The 27,054-nt window shown below is 37.3% G+C and overlaps 1 protein-coding gene across 3 annotated transcripts in view; it reads left to right on the plus strand.

Annotated features, from left to right (window-relative positions):
* Positions 1–27,054, plus strand: part of SPAG9 (sperm associated antigen 9) — a 138,778-nt gene that overhangs the window by 35,848 nt on the left and 75,876 nt on the right. For 2 of the 3 annotated variants that reach the window (XM_025859231.2, XM_025859232.2), the window contains exons 2-3: positions 2,738–2,858; positions 21,633–21,703. In XM_025859231.2, the coding sequence (XP_025715016.1) occupies positions 2,738–2,858; positions 21,633–21,703 (192 nt within the window). Of the gene's footprint in view, positions 1–2,737; positions 2,859–10,501; positions 10,521–21,632; positions 21,704–27,054 lie in introns of those variants that run through there. The other variant, XM_073883724.1, reaches the window with a different exon arrangement.

Genomic DNA, 27,054 nt, shown 5'->3' on the forward strand with positions numbered 1-27,054 from the left:
AATGTGTGCAGACAAAAAACTATGTTTACTGTAGTGACTGAAGAGTTTCAGAACAGATTAAGTAATGAACAAAAAAATTTCATATTAAAACTAAGGTGTATTTAGTGATATCTAAGTTTTTTTGTGAAATACATATTTTTCTATATGGGTTTCAGTATTTTTACTCTGAAAGTTTTTTTTCATTTGTTTATCATTCACTTAACAAATATTTGGGACATCATCATTGCACTGGGACTACAGGAGCAAAGAAAACAAAAATCCTTGTCCTGGGGCGCCTGGGGGGCTCAGTCTGTTAGGTACCTGACTCTTGGTTTCGGCTCAGGTCATGGTGTCATGGTCGCAGGATCAAGCCCTGTGTGGGGCTCCATGCTCGGCAGGGAGTATGCTTAAGATTCACTCTCTCCCTCTGCCCCTCCCACTCATGCTCTCTCCCTTTCTCTCTCTGAAATGAATAAATAAATCTTAAAAAAAAAAATCCCTGCGTTCATGGAGTCTACATTTTAGTGAGGTAAGGCAGATAATAAATAAGATAAATTGCTAAAATTTATAGTATGTTAGGTGAGAGTAAGTGCTGGAGAGAAGAAAAGCAGGGAGGGAAGTAGGGAGTGAGTATTGCAGTTTTAAATATCATCACAAGAAAATCTTATTAAAAAGGTGACATTTATAGGGGCGCCTGGGTGGCTTAGTCCATTAAGTGTCTGCCTTTGGCTCAGGTCTTGATCCCAGGTGCAAGCCCCACTACAGGCTCCCTGCTCAGCAGGTAGTCAGCTTCTCCCTCTGCCCCTCCCCCTTCCCGTGCGCGCGCGCGCGCGTGCGCGTGTGTCTGTTTGTGCGTACGCTCTCCTCTCTCTCTGAAATAAAGTCTTTTTTTTTTTTAAGTGACATTTGAACAAAGATGTTAAGGAGGTGATGAGGGGGCAGTCCATTTGGTATCTGGAGAAAGAATTCTAGGCTGTAGGAAGCAATTGCAAAGGTTTGGAGCGTTGAAGGAACTGCAGGGTAGCTTGAATCAGAGTATGTGGGGGCAGGGAGGGGAAGAGTAGAGGAGGATGATGTCAAATAAGTAAGAGTCTAGTAGATTGTGGTTGGTCCTGGGAGGCTGTGGGAAGGACTTTGGGAGAACGTAAGCAATCAGGATTTTTTTTTTTTTTAAGATTTTATTTATTTATTTGAGAGAGAGAATGAGAGACAGAGAGCACAAGAGGCAGGAGGATCAGAGGGAGAAGCAGACTCCCGCTGAGCAGGGAGTCCAATGCGGGATTCGATCTCCTGGGTCATGACCCGAGCCGAAGGCAGACGCTTAACCAACTGAGCCACCCAGGCATCCCGCAATCAGAGGATTTTGAGCAGCGGAGTGAATTGATCTGACTTACTTATTTTTTTTTTTTTAGTGTTTTTTTACGTAATCTCTACACCCAACATCGGGCTTGAACTCATGATCCCGAGATCAGGAGTTGCTTGCTCTACTGACTGAGCCAACCAGGTGCCCCATCTGACTTTTTAAAGGGTCACTCTAACTACTGTATTGAGAATGCACTGTAGGGGCAAGGGTAGAAGTAAGGAGATTAGTTAGGAGGCTGTTGTTCCATTAATCCAGGCAGTAGATAATGTTGGCACAGGCCAGGATGGTGGTGGAGATAATGAAAAAATGGATGGATCTGAAGGTAGATTTGCTAATAGATTGGATATGAGGTGTTAGAGAAAGAGAAGAATCAAAGCTGACTCAAGGTTTGAGCCTGAGCAAGTGGCCACAGTAATTAAATGAGCAAGGTAAGATCAGGAGGAGCAAGCTTTGACATGTGAAGGTTAAGATCCTTATTAGACATTCAAATCAACAGAGTTGTCCAGTAGGCAATTGGACATACAAATGTTTAATTCAGGTCTAGGCTTGAGACTGGACTAGAAATCTGGAGGTTGTCAGCATATAGTTAGTATTTAAAGCCATGAAACTGGATGAGATCATCAGGGAATAAGAGTAAACAATGAAGAGAAAAAGTTGTCCAAGGACTGAGCTTGTGAATGTTAAGAAATTGGGGAGAAGAGGAAGAACCAACAAAGAAGACCAAGAAGCAGCCATGAACGTAGAAGGAAAACAAAGTCCTGGAAGCGAAATTAGAAAAAATACATATTTTAAGGAGTGAGTGATCAGATGTCAGATGATGTTGATGGAACAATTAAGATGAGGACTGAGACTTAGTGATTAGATTTAATAATAATCTTCTTGACAAGAACAGTTTTAGTAAATTGAATTTGGTGGAGTTATTTCTAGTAAGTGCTCTTTTTCTCAGGAATTTAAACTCCATAGTTCAGGTAATCTAAAAGGCTTTTTATTAACCAAATAATTGTTGAACAGATATTTATTGACATGTCATCCTTCTTTAGTTCTTCATTTGTTGTACATGTTCTGCATTATATAAAAAACTGTGTCTTCAACTCAGATGAATATGCAAATATGCTAGTTAAAGGATTCATATATTTGGAGTAGGATGAATGTATTTTCTTTGAAATGCCTATTATATGAAGTGGAAACACTTCATAAACTATTTGGTCATGTTTTTCCTTCTATATTTGGAAGGTTTTATAGAGAAACTAAAAAATCAACATAAGTTGCTGATTCTTAGATCTTTCTGAGTAGTTAATGCCTAATTGTCATTCTTGATACCAGGAAACACAGGAGTTGACAATGTTAAAAAAGTTTCATTTTTCTAATGAAAATAATGCTTTTCTTTTCTATTAGAAATTCATTGAATTTGAAGACTCTCAAGAACAGGAAAAAAAGGATTTACAGACCCGAGTGGAATCTTTAGAATCTCAAACAAGACAACTTGAACTCAAAGCAAAAAACTATGCTGACCAGAGTAAGTAAAAATTCTTCTTGTCATAAGTACACATTAAAGAGTGGGCTCTAATAGCACAATGACTCATCTTGACATTTGACTGGGCTTCCAAATATATGGTTGGAATGGTCGTCATCCCAGACTGAAGAGTGAGACCTGGAAGCTAGGTTCAGTTCTTTTTTGTTAAGATTTTCATGCAGTTCTGATGTCTGCAGAAATAACTAAATCAAAGATACCTTTAAGACTCTCTTCTTCAGGGACGCCTGGGTGGCTCAGTCGGTTTGGCGTCTGTCTGCCTTTGGCTCGGGTCATGGTCTCGGGGTCCTGGGATCGAGTCCTGCGTCGGGCTCCTTGCTTAGCACAGAGCCTGCATCTCCCTCCCCCAGCTTGTTCACTCCCTCTCTCTCTGTGTGTGTGTGTGTCTTAGACAAATAAATAAATCTTAAAAAAAAAAAAAAGACTCTTCTTCAATTTAGCTTTCAGCTTTTGTAGTTAATATTATGCTATATCCATTATGCAGGATTCTGGGGTGTGTGCATGTGGATCATTTCTTCTGATTTTGATCCACTACACTAAGTTCCATAGCTTTCTGTATTGCTTTGAAATTTACAAATGTGATAAAAACGCTAGCTCTGAAGTATGCATAAAAAAATTACTGAATTCTAGGGACACCTGGCTGGCTCAGTTGGTAGAACATGTGACTCTTGATCTCGGGTTTGTGAGTTCAGCCCTACCTTGGGCACAGGGTTTACTAAAGAAAAAAAAACCCTACTGAATTCTCTCTTTCGTTCTTTTCTAGTGGAAGACTGAGGGAGTGTAGGGGAACAGAATATCATTTTTCAGAATTATTTCATTTTTAATATAATTTCATCTTATTCTTGATTTAAAAATAACTATTGTTTCAAGCTCCAAGGATGATTTCTCTTTTTGGCTAATGAATTGGACCTAATTAAGTCAAAAGTAGAAAAAGAAATGGGGAGAAACTTCATGGCCTGTTTTCATGTTTGATTTGAGCAGGCAGAGAGCTCTTCAGTTTTCCCTCTTGGCGCTGTAAACTTTCAGAATCTTGGGAGCAGGAGATGACCAGCAGTCTTCCTACATCAACCATTAAGGCTACATAGTGACACCTGCTGTTAAAGATAGGAATTCATGGTGGATAACCTTCATTCATTACCAGGCTTGGAGTGTGTGTGATAATTGACTGTTCCCTCTAGTACTTTGGAATGGCCTAATAGAGCTAAACCTTGAATCATTGGGAATCTGGAGTTCAAGCATTATAGAATTCAAGGAAAACTCACATGGCTTTAAGCAGATGTCATGGAAGGGAGCCAGTGGATGTTTGGTAACAGAAGCCAACTACAGTGAGACAAAATGAGCCATGTATCATGTCTTTGAACATTTAGGCTTGTAGATACCTAGAGTGCTCTAGCCTTCCTTTGTTCACATTGAATATATCAAATGACTTCTGTGATTTTACTATAGAAATTTAAGGTCTTAGAGAGCTGGATGATGGACTCCACAGTGCAAACACTAACAAATATATTACTAGAGTCACATTGGTATGAGTACCACTCATCTAGAGAAACAGTCTTGTGGCAGTTTCTAGTTTTTGGTACATTTCAAGAGTTGAGCATTCTCTATTCAAAGAAAAATAGCTATTGGAGATAATATTTTAATTCTAACTTGATTGTGTTTTCATATCAAAGATTTTATAGTATTTTAGAACCGGACACTAAAGACACAGTTGACAGAACCAACCTCATTGTTTTACTTTATTGTATTTTCCTCTTGATTCCTGAAGAGTACCAAGTTTTGGATAAAGACTTTTTTTTTTAACTTAGAAGGGAACTTCTTTTCTAGAATCCTTTTATACGTTAAGTAATCTGTTTCAATGATAAGGGAGATATTATAGGACGAATTACCTGAAACCATCTTTCTGACGTTCAAAAGAGATAGTTCTAGGGCACCTTGGGTGGCTCAGTTGGCTAAGTGTCTGACTTTTTTTTTTTTTTAAAGTTTTTTATTTATTTGAGAGAGAGAAAGGGAGAAGCTGACTTCCTGCTGAGCAGGGAGCCCCATGCAGGGTTCAATCCCAGGACTCCAGGATCATGACCTGAGCCAAAGGCAGATACTTAACGGACTAAACCACCCAGGAGCCCGAGTTGGGCTCCACACTCGGCGTGGAGTCTGCTTCAGATTCTCTATCTCCTTCTGCCCTTCCCCTTGCCCATGCTGTCTCTGTAAACAACCAACCAAATAAATAAAATCTTGATAACTGCTGCTTTTTTCACAAAGGTCACTAAATGGAGTGAATTACTAATTTTTTTCACATACACTTTATCCCTTTTATTACTAAAATTTAAAAAATCTGTTTCCTGTTCCTTTCTTGTAAATGTAAACAAAATAAAGTAGGCTTTTAATTAAGATTTGTTACCCAGACTAGTGAGTCATATCCAGCTTTTTGGAATTGTTATGCTCTGTGGTATCTATCCTTTCATTTCTCTCTCAGAAGTACTGATTACTAGTGTTTTCCTTCTTAATTTAAAGTAATTTTTAAAAATAAGGTATCATTTAAAAAGGATTTCTAATTCTCTAGGCAAGGGATGAGGAAATTCTTCAAGTAGATAATGGTCTTTGAACTAAATTTAATCTGAAAACTTTATTTTTGTTATTAATACAATATCCCACCAAGAATTTCTCCTCCTGGGAGTTTGCCATCCCATTTTGAAATAAATCTTGTTGTCTAAATAATCGTTAAAAAACTTAAAACTGGGGTGCCTGGGTGGCTCAGTCGGTTAAGCGTCTGCCTTCAGCTCAGGTCATGATCCCAGGATCCATGGATCGAGCCCCGCATCAGGCTCCCTGCTCAGTGGGGAATCTGCTTCTCCCTCTGACCCTCTCCCTGCTTGTGTTCCTTCTCTCGCTGTCTCTCTCTCTGTCAAGTAAATAAATACAATCTTAAAAACAAAACAAAACAAAAAAACTTAAAACTGTAGTTAATCAAAATTGACCATTCAGATGCACAAAACTCGTAACACTAAATCTCTTGGTCTATGAGCTGAGGCTGTAGTGAGTCTTCTTTTACTAATGCTTTGGAACTTAATCCCTTTTCCTTTGATACCTTGGAGTCTTTTACTCTCTTCCATCTAATTGCTTTCCTCTCTCTTCCTTCTGTTTTTCTTTAAGCCTTAACTGGGTATAATATGAAATCTAACTGTATCTTAAAATTTTCTTCCAAGTCTTCATTTTACCACATTTAAATATCTGAAAAAAATATGTTTGTGGGAGAAATGTTTGACTGTTTTTTTCATTTTACTTTCTTAGTTTTCCCTCCCTCAAATCTCTTAATATTAGTCAGAGCTCCTTATTTTTATTTTTTATTTTATTTTTATTTATTTATTTATTTGGAGAACAAAGCTCCTTATTTTTTAAAAAAAGTAGAGGTAGAAGGTAATCTTTAAGTATCACCAATGCCTTATCCTTTTGGGAAACCAGGACTGGGAATATGTTTTTTAAAAGACGAAAACAAATGTAAATAGGTGTATGTCAGAGTATGTGAATTCTTTCTTATGTGATAAGCAACAGAATATCTGGACTATTTAATTTTAGTTCTATCAGTTTTTTAAAAAGTATATCATATTTTTTGTTAAAGTCATTGTAGCGTGACATCTGTTTTTATTTTCATTGTCTTAAACTTTTAAAATGTTTTGAATGTTTTTTAGTGTTCCTAACATCTGTTTTTAAATAAACACTTCTTTAAGGCCATAGAAATTACTGATAATGATAATAGAGGAAGGATGGGTGCAATTTTTTCTCTTTAGTGCCATTTTTTGCATGCAATGTGGTAACAGTATCTTGTCCAATTTCCATGTTTATATTTGTATGTTAGAGTCTTTAATTTTAAGGACTGTCAGTTCTAATTGATACATGTTTTAGGGCACATATCCTCTTTAAAAAGTAGCCACAGTAAAAGTCCAAGTTCTCCTTTGAAGATGACTTCCTATGTTAAAAGCAGAAATTTTGGTTTGTAGTTACTTGCTATTTGAGAAGCAAGAAAACGTCAAGAAGTAGGAGCTGAATGAAGGAAATAGTTTGGAATCATCAGGTTGTATGATTTCACAATATTGAGAAGCTGAGTCTATAAAAATTTTGTTAACAGTTTTGTGGTCATGTTTGATTTTGGAGATATCTAATTGGTCTCTTTTCAAAATTTGAACTATGTAGGATATATTTTTGGTTTTTCCAACATGAATGAAAGATTTTTAAAAATGCTGTTTATATGATTTCTTGTCTGGGAGTAACAATAACACTTCTTTGTAGTTAATATCTTGTGAGCCTTAAGGAAGAATCTGAAACATACATGGAGTGGAAAAAACAAAATCGTGGGTTGAGAAAGGCTTGTTGGTTCTTGACAACTATGGAAGGAGTCTATAATCAACCTTGCTATTTATGATGTGGCAGTAATGGGTTCTTTGTCACAAAATACTTTATATTCATTAGTTCTTTTGTATATTGAATATTTCTATCTTGTAAGCCAAATATTATCTTAAATGAGTCAAGTAAATAAAGACATTTTAATATTTTTAAAAATATTATACTACTGTATGCCTAGCGTTTAGCTTGGTAGAGAAGACTATGTTTGTAGTACAGAAGAATATAATATGGTCACTTCAGTCAAACAAATCAGTATTGTGGGGAAGAAGGTTGTGTATGACCTTCTAGTCTTTTTTTCCATATATACTGTGTTTTTATATCACTGCATTAGAATGTACATATAATTTTGTATCTTTTCCTTAATACTATTTCTCTTGCATAATCTTTATTCTTTTTTAAATGTCTGCCTATACTCATCATCCAGAAGCTATGCCATCTATTATCAATTCATGTTTTCTCCGGGATGTGTTTTCTCCTTTACTCTAGTGAGAATTATTTAATGGTCACTTTGTTTTTTTACCTTGGCTACTTGAAACTCAGAGAATGAATTTAGAAGTGCAGCCGTAAGGACTGATTTGGACCTTACCTGGTTGACATATTTAAATTGTTTCCTTTTTTGATCTATATTTTATACATATATAATGAATTATGTTCTGATAAGCTATCATCTCAAATCCTTTGTAGAAGGAAGGAATGAATCAGGTAAAAGTAAATATAGGTAAAAAAAAAAACCCACAAACATCTGTTGTTAATTGGGCATTTTTTCCAGTGTAGTGAATCATATTGCAGTGAATATTTTTTCAAACCTATAGATTTCTCTATATTTTGATAATTTTCTTAGAATATATTTAAGGAAGTAGGGCAAGGAAGATGAATATTTTAGTGGTTCTTGGTTTATAATAGTGTTTGGTCATTTTTAATGTGAACAGAATTGCAGAAGTATGGTTTAGTAGTATATTTCATTTTGTTTATTGTAATTTAAGAATTTGAATCATTATTTGCAGCATATTAGCACACGGAGCTGATATGGAACCATTTATTATTTGATTCTTAGGAAAACTTTCCCTCAAGCTCTTATTTATAACAGATGACTTTTCCCTTGAATTGTGGAGATGGTGGCAATGATTTTAAGGTACTTAAGGGCTCTTCTGAATCTGGCCTTCCTTTGAATGAAAATCTCTTTTTTAAATTAAGTGGAAAAATGATTTTGACAGTTGATGACATTATAATAGAGATTTATTCTGACATTTTGCTCTTTCCATCCCCCATATAACACTTACTTGCTTTTTAAATTTGCTATCAAGATCTTAGTCTAATAAAATACCTTGAAGTCTTTACCTTGAAACATATATTATTATTGGAAGGAAAACACTTCTGATTTCTTGGTCATAAGAATTAGCATATTGCTAGGTGGAAAGCATGGGGAGATAGTATAATCGTTAACATTTTTTTTTTTAATTTTAAAGGAATAAAAGGATTAGAGCAGACTTCCATTTTGGGGATTATTTATAAGCAAGGTCTGTCTGTTAATGATGTGATTGATCAATTGAGAATTTTCACAACAAAGAAGAAAAAGTAGGTAATGGATATAGATTTTTAAGGTACCGGGTATAGATTCATACCAAAGTTAATAGTTGGGCTTAAATATTTTCTGTCACAGTTTTTCAAATCACTTAAAAAAAAAAATACCTTCAGTCGATAAAAAGCTTTATCAGCCCCTTTACTGTGCTTTGTGATTGGCAATATTAATATTCTGAAAATTTGAATAATATTGCAATAGGCCACTTTTTCCATTTTAATGTTTTCTTGTTAATAGTCCCTTCTACATTATTTTTAGAGTGATTAAAGTAGAAAACTGTTGATTTGTATTTTTGTTGAAAGCATATTTTTAGTAAGGCAACTTCAGGAGTTTCATATATCTCCTGACTTAAAAAAAAATGACAGAATGAGGGGCGCCTTGTTGGCTCAGTTGGTAGAGTGTATAACCCTTGATCTTAAGGTCGTGAGTTCAAGCCCCACATTAAGCATAGAGCTTACTTTAAAAAAAAAATTACAAAATGAAATTCATTATATAGAAAGTTACTTTAAAAAAGTTACTTTTTTAGTCTATTTAACTTGAATTCATTGCTATATTAAGAACATCTGTATATTTAATAAACTTTATATATGGGTTTCCTTTTTTGGAGCTTATTTTTAGAGGGAAAGCCGAAAATTAAGCACAAGATAATTTATGCAAACAGTAACATTTTATTACTTCTGCTTCATTAGGTAATATCCTATGTGGTCTTCAGATCTGTTTTATGTCTCATCTGTATTTGGACTCTTTCATTTCTGTAGTCTAGTGTTGTCTATTGAGAACCTTAAGGTTGTAGTTTATAATTAATGTCTAGAACTAAACTTTCATAGAAAATTAATTTTATTAGTAAGGGTGAAGGGATATGGTGATTTAGCTTAGAGAACAGAATAAAAATGAATGATTTGATTATTTCAAACATAAAGGGATAGGTAGATACCAAGTTGTTTTTCTGTAATTTTGGAAGATTAAATTCGAGAAAATGTTATTTGTTGATTTTGGTTGATCATGAGGAAGTATTTCTTGACCCTGAAGGTGATACATAGGAATGTGTCCTAGGGGAAAGCATGGACTCTCCCTCCACAGAGACTTTAGGTAGGAGAGTAGTCAACTTTCTGATGGTGGATGGTTTAAGTAACATCTTCAAGACAGAGACTAGGTCAGATCTCTATCACAGAGATTCCTTGAAGTTATTCTACTCTGTTTTCAGGATATGATCATCAATTCATGAAAATGCTTTAGCATTTCACATTGTGTCTTTGATTAATAACATCTATCTGTCTGAAAATCTTTTGAACTTTAGAGACATGGTGCAGGACTTAGTTGGCAGTGGAGAGGCTTTAATTGTTTTGATGTGGTTGTCTGAGATTTGTTTGCTCTTAAGTCAGCATTTGATTCTTACCTGTTGAGACTTCTGATGCTTAATTGTTCAAGGAGAGGCTTCCGAGAGACCAATGCCAATCTTCTGAGGCCAAATAACCATTGGATTATCTGCCTTCCATGAATAGTAAGAACTGATGATTCCTTTTGAGAAGGCAAATAACGAGTTGGACATGGCGTTCTAGCAGGTGTGTTTCTCTTTCTTCCCCCCGTAGGCCTATCAGCAGTCTGATGGGGCAGAAGACAACAGAGATGGAAGGTGTTCCAAACTTGGCACAGGCCATCAATCTAAGGAGGTAAGCTCTGATTCTGAGCAGGCCGAGCAGGTGGCTCTTCCTGCCTTAATCATGTCGTCTTACTCTTTGGAAAGATGGACGGGAAGAAAGAGCATTTAAAATGAGGCTGAACGATCTCTATTAGCTATTAAAAGGGGACAAATTTGGATTAGTCTTTTGATTCTTCTTTTTTCTTGCCCTCTTCCCCCTTTTCTTTTTAGATGCCCTGATTTGTTTGATTTTTTTTTTCTTCAGAATATTAGCAGGGTTGGTTTTTTTTTTTTTTTTTAAAGAATGGCAGATTCGTTTATTTGTTGTTTTGGGATAGGGAAGGATGAGCAGAATCTTGTTTATTTCCAGTTAATCTCAGGTTGTGGCTAGTTTGAGTAAAATGGTAAAGTTTTAGGATTTTTCCTGAGATCATTTTTACATTTGGTTTCACATAGGAACTATTAAACAAGAAACGATCTTTTACTACACTTTACATAAAGTGCAACAATAATAGGTATAGGTTAACTTTATGGTACTTGAGGCTTTTGCGGATGTCTGCCATCCTTGCCCAGTTGGGCCTTTCTTTCCTGCTTTTCACTGACCCTTCAACTTTCCTTTTCTTTTCCCTTTACCAATTACCTAATGGCATCTGGGACTTTGAAGAGATGGCTCTTCCCAGCATTTAAAAGTACTTCTCTGTTAAACACTATTTTATTTCATGTGACTTAGGCCTTGAGAAAGCGGGAGTCCATTGACTGTGTTGTGCTGAGTATTGTAAGTATTTTCAGAAAAGTGAGAGGTTATGAATTTGTGTTATATGATCTTGGTGGTTAACTTATATACCTAAAAAGATAATGCTAATATTTCAAATCACAGTAGAGGTAAAGAAAACATGAAATACAATCATAGATAGTTTCTATCAAGGTACTTGCTGGAGGTTTTATATTGGAGAAAATCATTCAGAAAAACATTCAGAAAATCATCCAGAATAACAAATTCATAAACTGTTTAAAATCACCATGGGGTAACATGCCTTTGATGATTTAGAATGCTTTCTGAGAGGATTTAATGCATATGTATAAGCTAACGTATGAGTTAAAGTAACTCTAGTTGCTGTAGCAACCACACCACAAAATACATATATAATGACTCAAATGTTACATGTTATTTCTTGTTCATGTGAATATTAAAATGGGTGTTTCCAGTAGGTGGGTAGCTCCTTTGGGAGATGCAGGCTCTTTCCAGCTTCTGGCTCCAAGTTCATCATACTCACATTAAGGTAGAGGGGAGGAGAAAGGGAGTGGACAGTTGTGTGTGGAAGGTTTTTATCCGGCCAGGCCTTAGGAGTGGTGCACACAGCTTTTGCTTCTACTTCAGCGGCCATAACTCTATTAGAAACTATTAGAGGCTGCGGTGTGCCATCCAGCAGTGTGTCTAAGGAAAAGAGGAAATTGCTTTGGTTAATATCTGGTTAGTCTTTGCTTTAGCTTAAGAGCTTTAGTAGATGTTGCATGATTTTGCTCAAGCGTTGAGGCAAGGGAGTGAATGTACCTAAAGCTTAGCAATCATCTGATTCTTCCTACTTGTGAATTATCGGAGGAAGAAAACAATGGCAAATTTTAATGAAAATATAGCATTTATAATGTGTGCTCTTATATAATCTAATTTTTAAATAACTTCAAGGTTACTCTGGCTGTTAGCACTTTAAAACTATTCACTGCATATTCATTTATTCAACAAATATTTACTAAGTGTTGAGATTTTCTTTTGTTCTGTTATCATTTGATGTCTTTTCCTTTAAAAGATAGGTGACTATTAAATTAAGATGTAATTTGCTGATGCTTGTGTTAGGGATAGGTTTTGAATGACATCTCTCCCTTTTAAAAAAAAAAATATAAACCACACTGCATCTGGCTGGCTCAGCTGGTAGAGTCTGTGACTTAAACTTAGGGTCATGAGTTCAAGCATAGAGCCTACTTAAAAATAAAAAAATAAATATAATTCATATACTATAAAATCTCTCATTTTAGAGAATACAAATCAGTGGTTTTTAGTATATTCTCAAGGTTGTACAACCATCACAACGGTCTTAATTCCATCACTCTCACCACTCCAAATAGAAACCTATACCTGTTAACAGTCACTCCTCATTCCCTGCTTCCCCCTAGCCCCTGGCAATCACTAGTCTATTTTATGTTTCTACAGGTTTGTCTGTTCTGGACATTTCATGTAAATGGAATCATACAATATGTGGTCTTTTGTAACTGGCTTCTTAGCATAAGATTCTTCCATGATGTAGTATGTATCAGTAGTACTTCATTCCTTTTAGGGCTGAATAATACTCTGTTATATGGACATGCTGCATTTTGTGTGCCCCTCCTGCCCCCTGCCTTTTTAATTGCCTATATATTGCTAGTCTGAGAACCAGGGAAAAAAAAACAAACTTAGCTATCTGAAAGCCTATGTAGTTTTGCAGAGTTGGGTGTAACAAACAATCCCTTTGGGAAGATATCCTTTGGATTTCTCATTGGCGTCCTGGCTTGTTTAATTCCCAGTTCATAAGTGGGGAAGTGGATAACTTAATGTTTGGACCATCTTTGAAATGTTGTGGTTGTCTCCTAGTCATAGGTAATATATTTTAGTGTTCTTGTTTTGATTTATATAATTAGTTATCAATGATACATCTGGATATAACAATACAAAATAACAAGTTTTCTGTTTAATTTTAATAGAATACAGAAATAAATCATTTAAGGGTTTCAAGTAAATAGACTGAGGTCAGTAGGCTATAATTTATTCTTATGTTGGAGTCGAGAGGAAGATGGAAATGGATAATACTTAGGCTAGAGGAACTGATGATCATTTCTACAGGTTTAAATCTAATTTACATAGACATTTTAACCATGAGATAATTTGTCTGCATTTACTTTAAAATTCAAGGTGGACAGGGGCGCCTGGGTGGCTCAGTCATTAAGCGTCTGCCTTCGGCTCAGGTCATGATCCCAGGGTCCTGGGATCGAGCCCTGCATCAGGCTCCCTGTTCTGTGGAAAGCCTGCTTCTCCCTCTCCCACTCCTCCTGCTTGTGTTCCATCTCTCACTGTGTCTCTCTCTGTCAAATAAATAAATAAAATCTTAAAAAAACAAAGCAAACCACGGATGAAGACCAAATACATACGAGAAATATATTTAAAAAAAAAATTCAAAGTAGACAGGGGCGCCTGGCTGCCTCAGTTGTAAGAGCATGCAACTCTTGATCTCAGGGTTCTGAGTTTGAGCCTCATGTTGTGTGTAGAGGTAACTTATATTTAATAAAACAAAATTTGAGGTGGGTAGAATGTTTTAGTATCTATGACTGATAAATTATGATAATACCCAGTGTTGATTATTGAAAATAGTCTTTAAGATCGTATGAACAAAAAAATAGAAAATATTTTAAGAAGGTGATTAATATAAAGGTGTTGAAACGTCCTTTTTAGAAGGAAGTCAATTTCTGATTTAGTGGTTAGGTTTTGTTAACAAGATACATGTGTTTATGTGCTACAAATTTTTTTTTTTTTAAGATTTTATTTATTTATTTGACAGAGAGAGAGAGCAAGAGCAGGAACACAAGCAGGGGGAGTGGGAGAGGAAGAAGCAGACTTCCCTCGGAGCAGGGAGCCCGACGTGGGACTCGATCCCAGGACCCTGGGATCATGACCTGAGCCGAAGGCAGATGCTTAACGACTGAGCCACCCAGGCGCCCCTATGTACTACAGATCTTATCTTGCCCTTGGAAAATTAGCAATGGGCATGAGGAATTGAATACCTTATAAATTTTGGAGAGAGTTTTTTTCCACACAGATTTTATGAAAGTAAATGAACTGTACTATTCTAAGAAGACTTCTGGACTTGATCGAATAGTACATGCATATAGCCTTATAGTAAAGGTAGAAAATATTGTTCCAAATTTTATTTTGTACATTCATGAGATACATTCTCAGGTTAGTGAATTTTATCATATATCATAAGGTGATTTTAAGAATTATCTTCTTTAGTGGTGTAAAATAATGAAAATGAATGTGGAAAAAAACTATTATGTCTCACTTTTATAAAATAGTATATTGTCCTGGGAAATGCCTTATACAAAGTTATATTACTAGTTTATTAGTTTTCAGATTTTTAGTTTTCCTTTTTGTATTGGTGTTTCTTTCTGAATTTCCAGCCTTTATAGTTAAATTTAAAACATTTGGCACTGAAAGGGAATATTTGGGGCACTTTGGCTGGCTCAGTTGGAAGTGCATGTGACTCTTGATCTTGGGATTGTGAGTTTGAGCCCCATGTTGGGTATAATATTTATTTAATATTTACTTAAATAAATATAATATTTATTTAATATTTACTTAAATAAATATAAAAAAAACCAAAAGGGAATATTTATATTGCAGGCATATAGAATGGGAAATGGTCTAATTGTAGAGATTTTGAAATAGTTGGAAGAACAGTGGATTTTAGTTTTGTCTTTTTGTGAATGATACCACCTCAGAACATTTTCCCAGTATTGTTAGGGTTGCTGGTGTATTTGTGAAATTTTAAAGACTGTCATTTATTTTTAAGTGGTTGAACGTTTTATTGGGGTCTTAAAAAGCATAGTTATAGATGAGAAATAAAATTGGAATACAATAATGATGCACCAGGCTAAAAAAAATGTAGGCTGCAATAAATTGCAGTCCATCAGTGCTGTCAATTTATATTTTGAGATGACTGTGTTCTATTTTTAGTCTGGATCTTTTGCTGAAAAAATAAAACTGGTAGTGTTAAATAGTGTAACAGGTAAAATACATATTTATATAAAAAGCTAAGACAGGTTTAAGCAGACTTGTCATTTATTTTGCATTGAAAACATAGTGGAAAGAGGTGCCCAGGTGGCTCAGTTGGTTAAGCATCTGCATTTGGCTCAGGTCATGATCCCACGGTCCTGAGATCGAGCCCCTCATCGGGCCCCCTGCTCAGTGGGGAGTCTGCTTCTCCACTCATGCTCTCACTTTCTCAAATAAATTAAAAAAAAAAAAGAAAACATAGTGGAAAGATGGAAATCATCTGTCAAAATACAAGTCTGTAATATGCAGCAACACTCACTGGAAATATCTAACAGTACCGTTTTTTGTGGATTAAGGAAATTAACTTTTGTTTTTAGAAGAGATGGTAAGCATTCAGGCTTATAATTTTAAGGTTGCTGCTCTTAGGAAAATAATAGATAGGAATAAACTGTGGCACATCTATACAAGGTAATATTATTTGGCGCTAAAAAGAAATGAACTGTCAAGCCACGAAAAATGGAACCACAAATGCATATTACAAAGTGAAAGAAGCCAATGTGTAAAGGCTACCTACCAGGTGATTCCAGCTCTGTGGGGATTCTGGAAAAAGCAAAACCATGGAGACAGTAGAAAGATCACTGGTTGCCAAGGTTAAGGAAGAGGGGTGAATAGGTGGAGCTCAGTATGAAAACTTTAATGGTGGATACATGTCATTATATATTTGTCCAAATCTATAGAATATTCAACACCAAGAGGGAATCCTAATGTACACTGTAGACTTTGGGTATACTGATGTCAGTGCAGGCTCATTGATTGTAACAAATGTACCACTCTTCTGCAGGATGTGTATAGTAGAGGCGGTTGTAGGTGTGTCTGGGGGGGAAGGGTTATGTGAGCACAATGTACTTTTTGCTCAATTTTTCTGTGAACCTAAAACTGCTATAAAAAAATAAAATTGATTAATAAAAATAACAAACAGGGTAAGGGGCAGGTCATATGTAACCATATGTAGTTTGCATGTGCTAAATGACCTTTTTTGTGTGATGTACACTAAGAAAAAATAGATCATTTCTATGAAATTAGTAAATATATCTTGAAAGAGGTAGTTAGAAAATGGGTTGATTATCAAATGTTATTTTTGAGGCAAAAAAATACGTCAAATGGAAATAAATTAAGCAGAAACTCTAATGGGTTTAGAAAGCTGTGGGTGGATGCTTAAGGAATTATAGATAGGAATAATCCAGAATGCTAAGGGGAGCAAAGTAATTAATAGAGCTTTTAAGGAATTTTTATAGATGACGCTAAGCCAGTTTGAACAAAGGTCATGTTCATTTAGGTAAACATAGGAAATCTCTGGTAATTGTGGTGTATTGGGGTCTTATATCTCCTTTCCCACAATCTTGCTATTAAGTAGTACATAGCAGCAAAGCCATACAAACCAACATTGGTGAGCAAATTGCGGTAAAATCAGTGAGGTCCTATTTCTTTAAGCTACAAGCCCAACTCTGTCCCAAGTCACTTGATAAACACTTTGTACGAAAGCTTTAAGCTTTTTTCCAAGATGATACATAATGATCCTTAGTTTCCTGTATTACTCTGCTAGGGTTCCCATGACAAAATGCCATAGAAATTTATTTTCTCACTGTTCTGAAGGCTGGAAGACCAAGATCAAGCTGCTGGCAGGTTTGGTTTCTTCTAAGATCTCTCTTCCTTGGCTTGCAGATAGCTGCCTTCTCTCTCTGTCCTCATACGGTCTTTTTCTCTGCATATGTGGGGAGAAAGAGCTTTTTTTTTAAATTAATTTATTTATTTTAAAGATTTTATTTATTTATTTGACAGAGATAGAGAGAGAGCACAAGTAGGCAGAGAGGCAAGCAGAGGGTGAGGGAGAAGCAGGCTCCCCACAGAGCAGGGAGCCCAATGTGGGGCTCGATCCCAGGACCCTGGGATCATGACCTGAGCCGAAGGCAGATGCTTAATGCCTGAGCCACCCAGGTGCCCCGAGAAAGAGCTCTTATAAGGACACCAGTCCTACTGGATTAGGACTCCACCTTTATTTTTTATTTTCATATATAAAAATATATATTTAATATCCTTCCGTTCAGTTTTAGGCAACATCCCACATCAGCACATATACACTGCATTCCTTTTAGCAGCACCTTTGTTGTATTTGAAAAATACATGTGTGCCAGGTGCTATTCCTAATACAAGCTCTAATATACTATCATTATTCCTTGATTATAAATAAGGAAACTTAGGCCCAGAGAGATTAATATATTCAAGGTAACATAACTTGGAAGTAGCAAAGTCACTGCATTGTGGTCCATCATATGACTATCATAATTCACTTCACCAACCACCTAATGACAAATTTGGGGATGGTTCCAGTTTGGGAGTTACTATAAAATGTGTTGCATAGAACATCCATTTTCATGTCTTTGGGCTTTGGTGTGTTCCATAGGGTAAGTAAGAATAGTAACACTGGAGGGGAGGGGCGCACCTGGGTGGCTCAGTCAGTTAAGCATCTGCCTTTGGGTCAGGTCATGATCCATGATCCCGGGGTTCTGGGATCTAGCCTGGTGTTGAGTTCCCTGCTCAGTGGGGAGACTGCTACTCCCTCTCTCTCTGTGCTGCGCCCCCCCTCCCCCAAGCTCTCTTGCTTGCTCTGCTTTCTCTCTCTCTCTCAAATAAATAAATAAATAAAAATCTTAAAAATAATAGTAATACTGGGTCAGAGGACATACACGTTGCTTATTTTATTAGATGTCAAACTACCAACCTTCAAAAGAGTAATTCCAATTTATCCTCTCATATTGCCCATCTTTTTTCTTTTTTTTTAATTCTTCAGTCTGGTAACATTTTTGCTCATCTCCCTGTACATTTTAATAGTGAATTGGCACAATTTGTTTGTAGTGCTTCTAGAAGTCTGTTTAGTCCTCTGCTAAATGTTGAACTCACAGAAGTTGTTGAAGAACATAAAGAATAATGAGTATTCAAGCCAGAGAAAGTGCTTATGTGAGTAGGTGCTCAGTGTGTTTGAACTGGAATTGGGTGGGGCTGCACACACAGTAAATTAATCAGGTCACTAACTCCTCCCAAAAGTTAACCACTACCCTGACTTCTGACACACCTAGTTTTAGATTAGTTCTGTATGTCTTTTGAACTTTGTGTTCTTTTGCTTCTGCTTCTTTTCCTCAGTCTCCTGTGTGTGAGATTCATCCATGATGTATAGCAATAATTTGTTCATTCTCACTGTTGAGTAGTGTTTCAGTTCAGGAATATTTATCCATTCTGCTGTTAATGGACATGTGGTGTGTTTCCAGGTTTGGATTATTACAGATAGTGCTGCTTTGAGCATTGTTTTAAATGCCTTTTGTGGACACGTACATGTATTTCCTAGCAATGAACTTGTTTTGTCATAGGGTTGGTAAATATGCAACTTTATTAAATCTTGCCCAACAGTTTTCAAATTGGGTGTACCAGTTTTTACTCCCACCTGTAGCGTATGAGGGTCCATGTTGCTCCATATTCTACCAGAACTTGGTATGTTGTGTTTCTCATTGTAGCTATTCTGATGGGTATGGAACAACTGTTGCATTTTGGTTTTAATATGTATTTCCCTGATGATTAATAAGGTTGGGTATGTATTTTTCTTGGCAGTTTGATACCTTTGAGTCATAATATCTGTGATGAGCTTTTTTCCATAAAAACGGAGGTTTTTTTGTTTGAAGCAAAAAGGAGTACCGTCTATACATTTTTTAACCCCAAGTAAAGTTTTAAAGTAGACTCCAATGTATGAACAGATTAAAAGGGGTATTTCTTGAGAGGCAGCATAGCATAGTAATTAAAAACAGATTCTGAGCCTGGGTGGCTCAGTTGGTTAAGTATCTGCCTCTGGCTTGGGTCACGATCTCAGGGTCCTGGGATCCAGCCCTACATGGGCTTCTTGCTCAGCAGGCAGCCTGCTTCTCCCTCTGCCTGTCGCTCCCCCTGCTTGTGTTCTCTCTCTCTCTCTCTGACAAATAAATAAACAAAATCTTAAAAAACCAAAACAGATTCTGGGCCCAGACTCCTCCATTAGGAATCCTAGTTTTGTCACTTATTAACTGTGACTTTGGGCCAGTTACTTAACCTCTATTTACTTCAGGTTCCTCATCTCTAAAATGAATGTAGTAATCATACTTTCATCATAAGGTTAATGTCAGGCTCAGATAATTTTGTTTATGTAAAGCACATAGGACAGTGCAAGGTATATAATAAGCACTGTGAAATTTTAGCTGTTATGAGTAATGGTGGTATTGGTGATATAAATTTATTTTATGAATTGATGTCAGGGTAGCTGACAAGAATAATGAGACTGTTGAGCACAAATTTGAAATGAGGTTTATGAATTATAGTTGCAGTTTTACTTTAGACTCAACCTTCATTTTTTTTGTTTTGGTTGTACAATATCAAGAAAATCTTGATATACACAGATGAACAATTACAAATAGATAAGGTTCACCCAGTAGTCTCAGGGTTAAGGTTTTAGATGAGTTTAATTGACAAGAAGTAGTAGAAAACATTTGTTGTGAAATTGTTAACTAAATATCTATTATTTGCTTAGATTTCCTGTGTTTAAATAAAAATCACAGAAGCAGCCCTAAAAATTATAGTTTCAATACCTATTGCGTTATCACAATACACCTGCATTACAAGTTTTCTTATTATTGCTTTCAGCCACAGAGCTACAGTTTTTCTAATTAATGACATATTTTCAAGATATTCAAACAAAGGTAGCAAGTAAAGCTACACAAATCAAAGATGAGTTTACTGGGCAGCACAAGTTCCGCGTTGTTTGGTGTTTGGTGTGTTCACATTAGGTACAGGGAAACATTCCTGTGTGTGCTGTTAATAGTTCATAGTTACTTCTATGGCCATCTGTTCATAGTAGTTACTTCTACAGCCATCTGCCAGGGTCACAGGCTGTGGCTTACAAGCAATCTTGCATGCTTGCAGCCAGCAGACCTATACCGGCAGAACATTTCCAACTAATCGAAGTCTTTTAAACAGACCTAAATGAGTATCTTGACAGGCTCCTGTGGCACCAGCTTTATTTCTTCGCACCAGATTGTTTCTCCCTGCTCCTTAGGCAGTATGAGCTCCTCCGGGCTGGCCAGTCTCCCCTCTTCCTCACCACCATCATAGTTTTGTGTTCGCTTCTGGTGGTAACAGTGCCCGTATGCTCTTCACCATCTCTCTTGAGTACTGTAATTTAATTTCTTTGTGGTCCTGCTTGGACTCTGCCTTCTCCCAGAACCATTCCCCTCTGGTAGTGCCACTTCCTAGGAAATCCTGTCCTAACATTCTGTATCTCAGGATCTAAAACTTAAAAAAATGTATTACAGGGCGCCTGGGTGGCTCAGTCGTTAAGCGTCTGCCTTCGGCTCAGGTCATGATCCCAGGGTCCTGGGATCGAGTCCCACATCGGGCTCCCTGCTCAGCAGGAAGCCTGCTTCTCCCTCTCCCACTCCGCCTGCTTGTGTTCCTGCTCTCGCTGTCTCTCTCTGTCCAATAAATAAATAAAATCTTTAAAAAAAAAAAATGTATTACATGGTTGTACTCCGAGCGCTACCTCCAAATCAGTGCCACTCACAAACTCCATCAGCAGAGGGAGCTAAGTAAGAGGAGATGAGTCCCCGAAATGAAGCCCTGAAGCAGAAAAAGTACTTAACAAACAAGGATGTGTTCACATACTGCCCAGGAGTGAAAAAGAGCTTGAATATCAATATTAGAAATAAATGATTTGGGCCCAAACTCCAGCTTAAAACTTCTGTGAGGGGATTTATTTGTAAAATGTTTTTGAGTATCATGTTTAAAACCTGTTTAAGGGGGATGACCTGATAAACATATGCATATTAGGAGAACCAATCTGATGTTTAGGGGATTTTTTAAATTCAGTTTATCCCCCCTCCCTGAAAGTTTTATTTATTAAGGGAAGTGAAGAGAGGGGTGCCTGGGTGGTTCAGTTGGTTAGGCGACTGCCTTTGGCTCAGGTCATCATGATCCCTGGGATCGAGTTCTGTATCGGGCTTCCTGCTTGGCAAGGGGCCTGCTTCTCCCTCTCCCACTCCCCCTGCTTGTGTTCCGTCTCTTGCTGTCTCTCTCTCTCTCTGTCAATTAAATAAATAAAATCTTTTTAAAAAAATTAAAATAAAAAGGAAGGTGAAGAGAGGTCTCTAAGAAGCACTGAATCCTAAAGTTGCTAAGAATTATGGATAACCTATTCCAGGTTTTAAGGATGGAATTTTTTAAAGTAAATTTCTTATATTTTGTTCTGATTAAATGTATGTATCTTAATTTCAGTTAGCAGACTTGAAGAAAGAGAAGCAGAATTGAAGAAGGAATATAACGCATTACATCAGAGACACACTGAGGTGGGTTTTTGGGTTGTTTCTACCATGTTAATATTGCACTAAAGGAATTAACCTGAGAAGTTATATTTATATCTTTGAAAGTCAGCTAATATAATTCTTGGGGATTATGTCCAGAAAACATCAAATTTCATGTAGCGTTTACCTTGTTACCAAATGTTGACTTCTATTGTTTTTTTGTCTGGAATTAACTATTCATGGATGAGAATTAGTGTGCCACAGAATAATGTTAATTACTAAGGCAGTTCCGATAGTTTCTTTTGCCAGCTAAGTACAAACTAATGTGTGTGTAATAAAAAGTATATATCATGCTAATAATGATAGAATTGATTTAATTTATTTTGTTACCAGTTGGGAAATGATGGATTGGTAAATTGTTGGTAAGAGTTTCTGTATTTATAATGCACTATAAAGGGCCTATTTGCATTAAGCCCCTAACAAATAATATAAACACAAATTGTGTATGAAATTAAAATGACTCTAAAACAGGTTTTCTGCATGAAATTTCAATATTTTTTTTAACTTAATAACTCTAGTACATAATCTCGTCAAGGCAAATTAGAAAATGTACCTGAGCATGTTTTTAACCTTTTTATGATTCTCTGTGAGCCTTTCATATGCTGCCTTTGTTGCAGTCTCCTGAATGTGAAAATTGTTTTTGTGTTTCATGGTCAGTCTGGGGGCCACAAACCTCAATAAGGAGAATTTTCATAGACTCAAGCACTATTTGTTACATGAAAAAAGTAGTTCCTCTTTTTTTCCCTTTCTCATCCAAATCTCCCAGGATACAGATGGTTCCAGTCTTCAGCTTCCATTTTTCTTTCATTCGTTTGTGATCTCTTATCCTGCCTGTGGTAGAAACCTATATTGTTACTTTTAAGGATTTGTTTTGGAATAATATGATTAATACTTTCTTGAGTAGGGGTTGGAATTTCTGACATAGGAGGTTTCATTATTACTATCTTAGCTTTTGTAGTCACCTGTGAAGAATTGATATTCAGTGGTGGACGGAAAAGATTGGATACAGAGGTTTGGAAGCATGGAGCCCTGGGAAGACAGGAAGAGCTCAAACAGCAGCCTTGTCAGTATAAGAAAAATACCCACAGGACGCCTGGGGGGCTCAGTCGTTAAGCGTCTACCTTCGGCTCCTGGGGTCCTGGGATCAAGCCCCGCATCGGGCTCCCTGCTCGGCGGGAGGCCTGCTTCTCCCTCTCCCACTCCCTCTGCTTGTGTTCCCTCTCTCGCTGGGTCTCTCTGTCAAATAAATAAAATCTTAAAAAAAAAAAAAGAAAACAGTACCCACATTTTAATCAGATGGCAATCGGTATATATTGACTGTTGAAAAATGATTGATGGGGCACCTGGGTGGCTCAGTCAGTTAAGTGACCAACTCTTGATAACAGCTCAGGTCTTGATCTCAGGGTCGTTAGTTGAGCCCTGTGTTGGGCTCTATGCTGGACGTGGAGCCTACTTAAAAACGACAACAACAGCAAAAACCCACCAGAAAAACCCCAATTGATTGTTAAAGGCCGGTTGTTGGATCTTTTTACACCATATCCAGCCTGAACAACTGGTAGTGCTTTGCAATACTATAAACATAAATCTGGTTGGAGGAATGTGTTTATGTACTATAAGTAATTGATAGTGATGAATAATGAATAATCATTTTGTTTTTTCATTGACGTTCTAACCTTGGTAAAAATTGAGGATTGTTAAATTGAAGTATGTAAAAATGACCATAAATTGCATTTTTTAAAAAACCACTGTAAAGTGAAATTTCGTATTTTTTCATATTTAATAAAAATGAAAATATGTTCCTACAGAAAAAACCTGACATCTTAATTTCAAATAAAAAGGTATAATAATTTTTCTATACCTATTCCTTCAGAGAATGACACTAGGAAGAAAAAGCGATCTCGGGAAAATCTTAAATACCAAGTCAGAGTTGGGCCTGTCCAGTGACTAAGGCAGATTTCACTTATAGCACGACAGCTTTTTCCATAGGATCCCCTCCCTCAGTCACAAGCAGCTTCTTTCCTCTCCCCTGATAGGCTCCTTTTATTTTGCTCTGCCTCAAGGAAGGTTTATGTAACACACAGATAACTGCTTTGAAATATGGGTCTGTCTGCTCTAGAGCACGTTTTCCTGTGCTTATACATCTATACTAGAAATGCCATTCAATTAGCAATTATAAATAGCTCTCCATTGCTAAAGAGCTAGGTGAACTAAAGGTAAATTCTGGAAACCTTCAGGGAAAGGAAGTTTGAAGGGATTAACCTTATCTTTTCACTATTCCCTGCAATGAAGATAACCTTTTTTACATGCACACAGAAAAGTTATTTATTTATTTATTTTAAGATTTTATTTATTTATTTGACAGAGAGACACACAGCGAGAGAGGAGACACAAGCAGGGGGAGTAGGAGAGGGAGAAGCAGGCTTCCCGCGGAGCAGGGAGCCCGATGTGGGGCTTGATCCCAGGACCCTGGGACCATGACCTGAGCCAAAGGCAGACGCTTAACAACTGAGCCACCCAGGCGCCCCCCAAAAAGTTATTTAAATGGCACTTCTATCAAACACATTGTTTGCTGCTTAAGAGAAATCTGCTGTGGCTCTTTTTGTAATATGAATAACTGTTCTCTTTCAAATCAAATCCAAAATTTTGTACCAATACTGAATTTGCTTAAAAGAAGATAGGCCTTAAAGAAGGCAGTGGAGGAAATACAAACATTAAGCAATTGTGAGGCACTTGGGCCACATGTATACATACTCTTAGTCACCAAAAACTTGAACCCTCATCTTACATCAGGGAGTATTTAAATGAATTCTTTTTTTTTAAAGATTTTATTTATTTGAGAGAGAGAGAAAGAGAGAGCACACGAGAGGGGGGAGGGTCAGAGGGAGAAGCAGACTACCTGCTGAGCAGGGGGCCCGATGCGGGGCTCGATCCAGGGACTCCAGGATCATGACGTGAGCCGAAGGCAGTCGCTTAACCAACTGAGCCACCCAGGCGCCCTAAATGCATTCTTATTTCATCCTCTGACGAAACTCCCATCATCCATCCCCATTTTAGAGATTGAGGTTTAGAGAGGAATATGAAGTGATTTGTTCCAAATTTCATGCTAGTATGTGACTGGATTTGAACCTAGGTCTTTCATATTTTGTTGCCTGATTTTTCTTTTCTTTTTCTTTTTTTTAAGATTTTATTTATTTGACAGAAAGAGAGCACAAGTAGGGGGAGTAGCAGGTTGAGGGAGAGGGAGAAGCAGGCTCTTTGCTGAGCAGGGAGCCGGATGTGGGGCTCGATCCCAGTACCCTGGGATCGTGACCTGAGCCAAACACAGAGGCTTAACTACTGAGCCACCCAGGAGCCCCTGTTCCCTGAATTTTCAATAACACTTTTAGGTTATGGGCCGTAATGAGTGTTAAAAGCACTAGAAATTTTTTTATGCCTCTTTGCTTTCTGGCATTGCAACAACCTTAAGAATAGTGGCCTTGCAAGTATAGGTATATGATTCTTGGGCTGTGCACAGAAAGATTTACGGCAAACACGATTAAAAGTCCACTTTTCTCCAAAACCTCACTTATTGCCTTACTTCCCAGTTTTATCCAAGCTGACAGTCAACCTCTGCTGTGATTTCTCTAAGCAGAGGGGATTCTGGATCTGCCAACTGTTTGTTGCTGAATCAACTCCTGAATAAGTGTGAATTAATGTACATACCTGAGAAAGTGGAGAGTTGTAGTTTTGAGATCAGGAGGGATGGGGCTAGTGGACCCAATAGTAGATTATCTAAAGCCTGCCCTCTTTTACTGTCTCACCTTTCTCTCTTGTCTGGCACCACTGATCCTGCCCTCCCATTCACTTATTTTTTTTTTTTTCAGAATTTAAAGCAGAGCTATAGGGGCTCCTGGGTAGTTCAGTTGTTAAGCATCTGCCTTCGGCTCGGGTCGTGATCCCAGGCTCCTGGGATCAAGCCCCATATCAGGCTCCCTGCTGGGGGGGCGTGGGGAAGCCTGCTTTTCCCTCTCCCACTCCCTCTGCTTGTGTTCCTGCTCTCGCTGTCTGTCAAATAAATAAATAAAATCTTTTTTTTAATTTTTTTTAATTTTTTATTTTTTTAGTAAGATTTTATTTATTTGAGAGAGAGAGACACAGCAAGAGAGGGAACACAAGCAGGGAGAGTGGGAGAGCGAGAGGGAGAAGCAGGCTTCCCGCCAAGCAGGGAACCTGATGCAGGGCTCGATCCCAGGACCCTGGGATCATGACCTGAGCCGAAGGCAGACGCTTAACCATCTGAGCCACCCAGGCGCCCCATAAATAAAATCTTAAAAAAAAAATAAAGCAGAGCTATATTGTGAAGTCCTGTAATTAAAAATAAAAAATTTTTTTAATTGAAGAAATTTTTTCCAAGATTTTATTTATTCATTTGAGACACAGAGATACAGAGAGAGAGAGAGCATGAGCAGGGGCAGAGGCAGAGGGAGAGGGAGAAGCAGGCTCCCCACCCCAGCCAGGAGCCCAATGCGCGGCTCGATTCCAGGACCCTGGGATCATGACCTGAGCCGAAGGCAGATGCTTAACCATCTGAGCCACCCAGGTGCCCCTAATTAAAATTTTTACATACAATTTATTTTTTCTACTTTTTTTGATGCATTTACAGAATGTAGTGCATATTTTATTTCAGACGTCAGGAAATGCTTTAGGGTGTGGGGTTTTCTTGTGGGTGTGAGGAAGAAAGAACAATGAGCTTATCGCTTGCCTAGAGAATTGACTAAAAGGGCAAATACAAAACTGGTCCTAGAATGCTTAACTTTTTGACACTGAGTCAGAGGGACCGGAGTTCTGGCCCTAAAGCCATCAGTTAGAACACAGTTGATCAGTAACTAGCTGGTCAAATTGGGCAAGTTATTTTAATCTTAAACTGGAGTTTATAAAATTCTAATATTGTGAGGATTAAATGAAACTGGCTATAAATGCACTGGTTGACTTATGCTTAATAAATGTTAGCTATTATTTTGTTATTATTCTGTACTATAAAGTGCTAGTTTAATTGGACTGGAACCAGTTTCGTTACATAGACCATTTTGGAATTATATATGGGATATATCATTTGAAGAAGGAATCAGTCTTTTGAAGGTTTAGAATTTAAAAAAAAAAACTTTTTTTCCCAAAGATTTTATTTATTTATTTGACAGAGAGAGACAGAACACAAGCAGGGGGAGTGGGAGAGGGAGAAGCAGGCTTCCCAAGGAGCAGGGAGCCAGATGTGGGGCTCCATCCCAGGACCCTGGGATCATGACCTGAGCCGAAGGCAGACGCTTAACGACTGAGCCACCCAGGCGCCCCTAGAATTA

This window comes from Callorhinus ursinus, unplaced genomic scaffold (assembly GCF_003265705.2).
Source record: "Callorhinus ursinus isolate GAN/ISIS: 27379988/994484 unplaced genomic scaffold, GSC_fseal_2.0 scaffold52, whole genome shotgun sequence".
NCBI classification, from domain to species: Eukaryota; Metazoa; Chordata; class Mammalia; order Carnivora; family Otariidae; genus Callorhinus; species Callorhinus ursinus.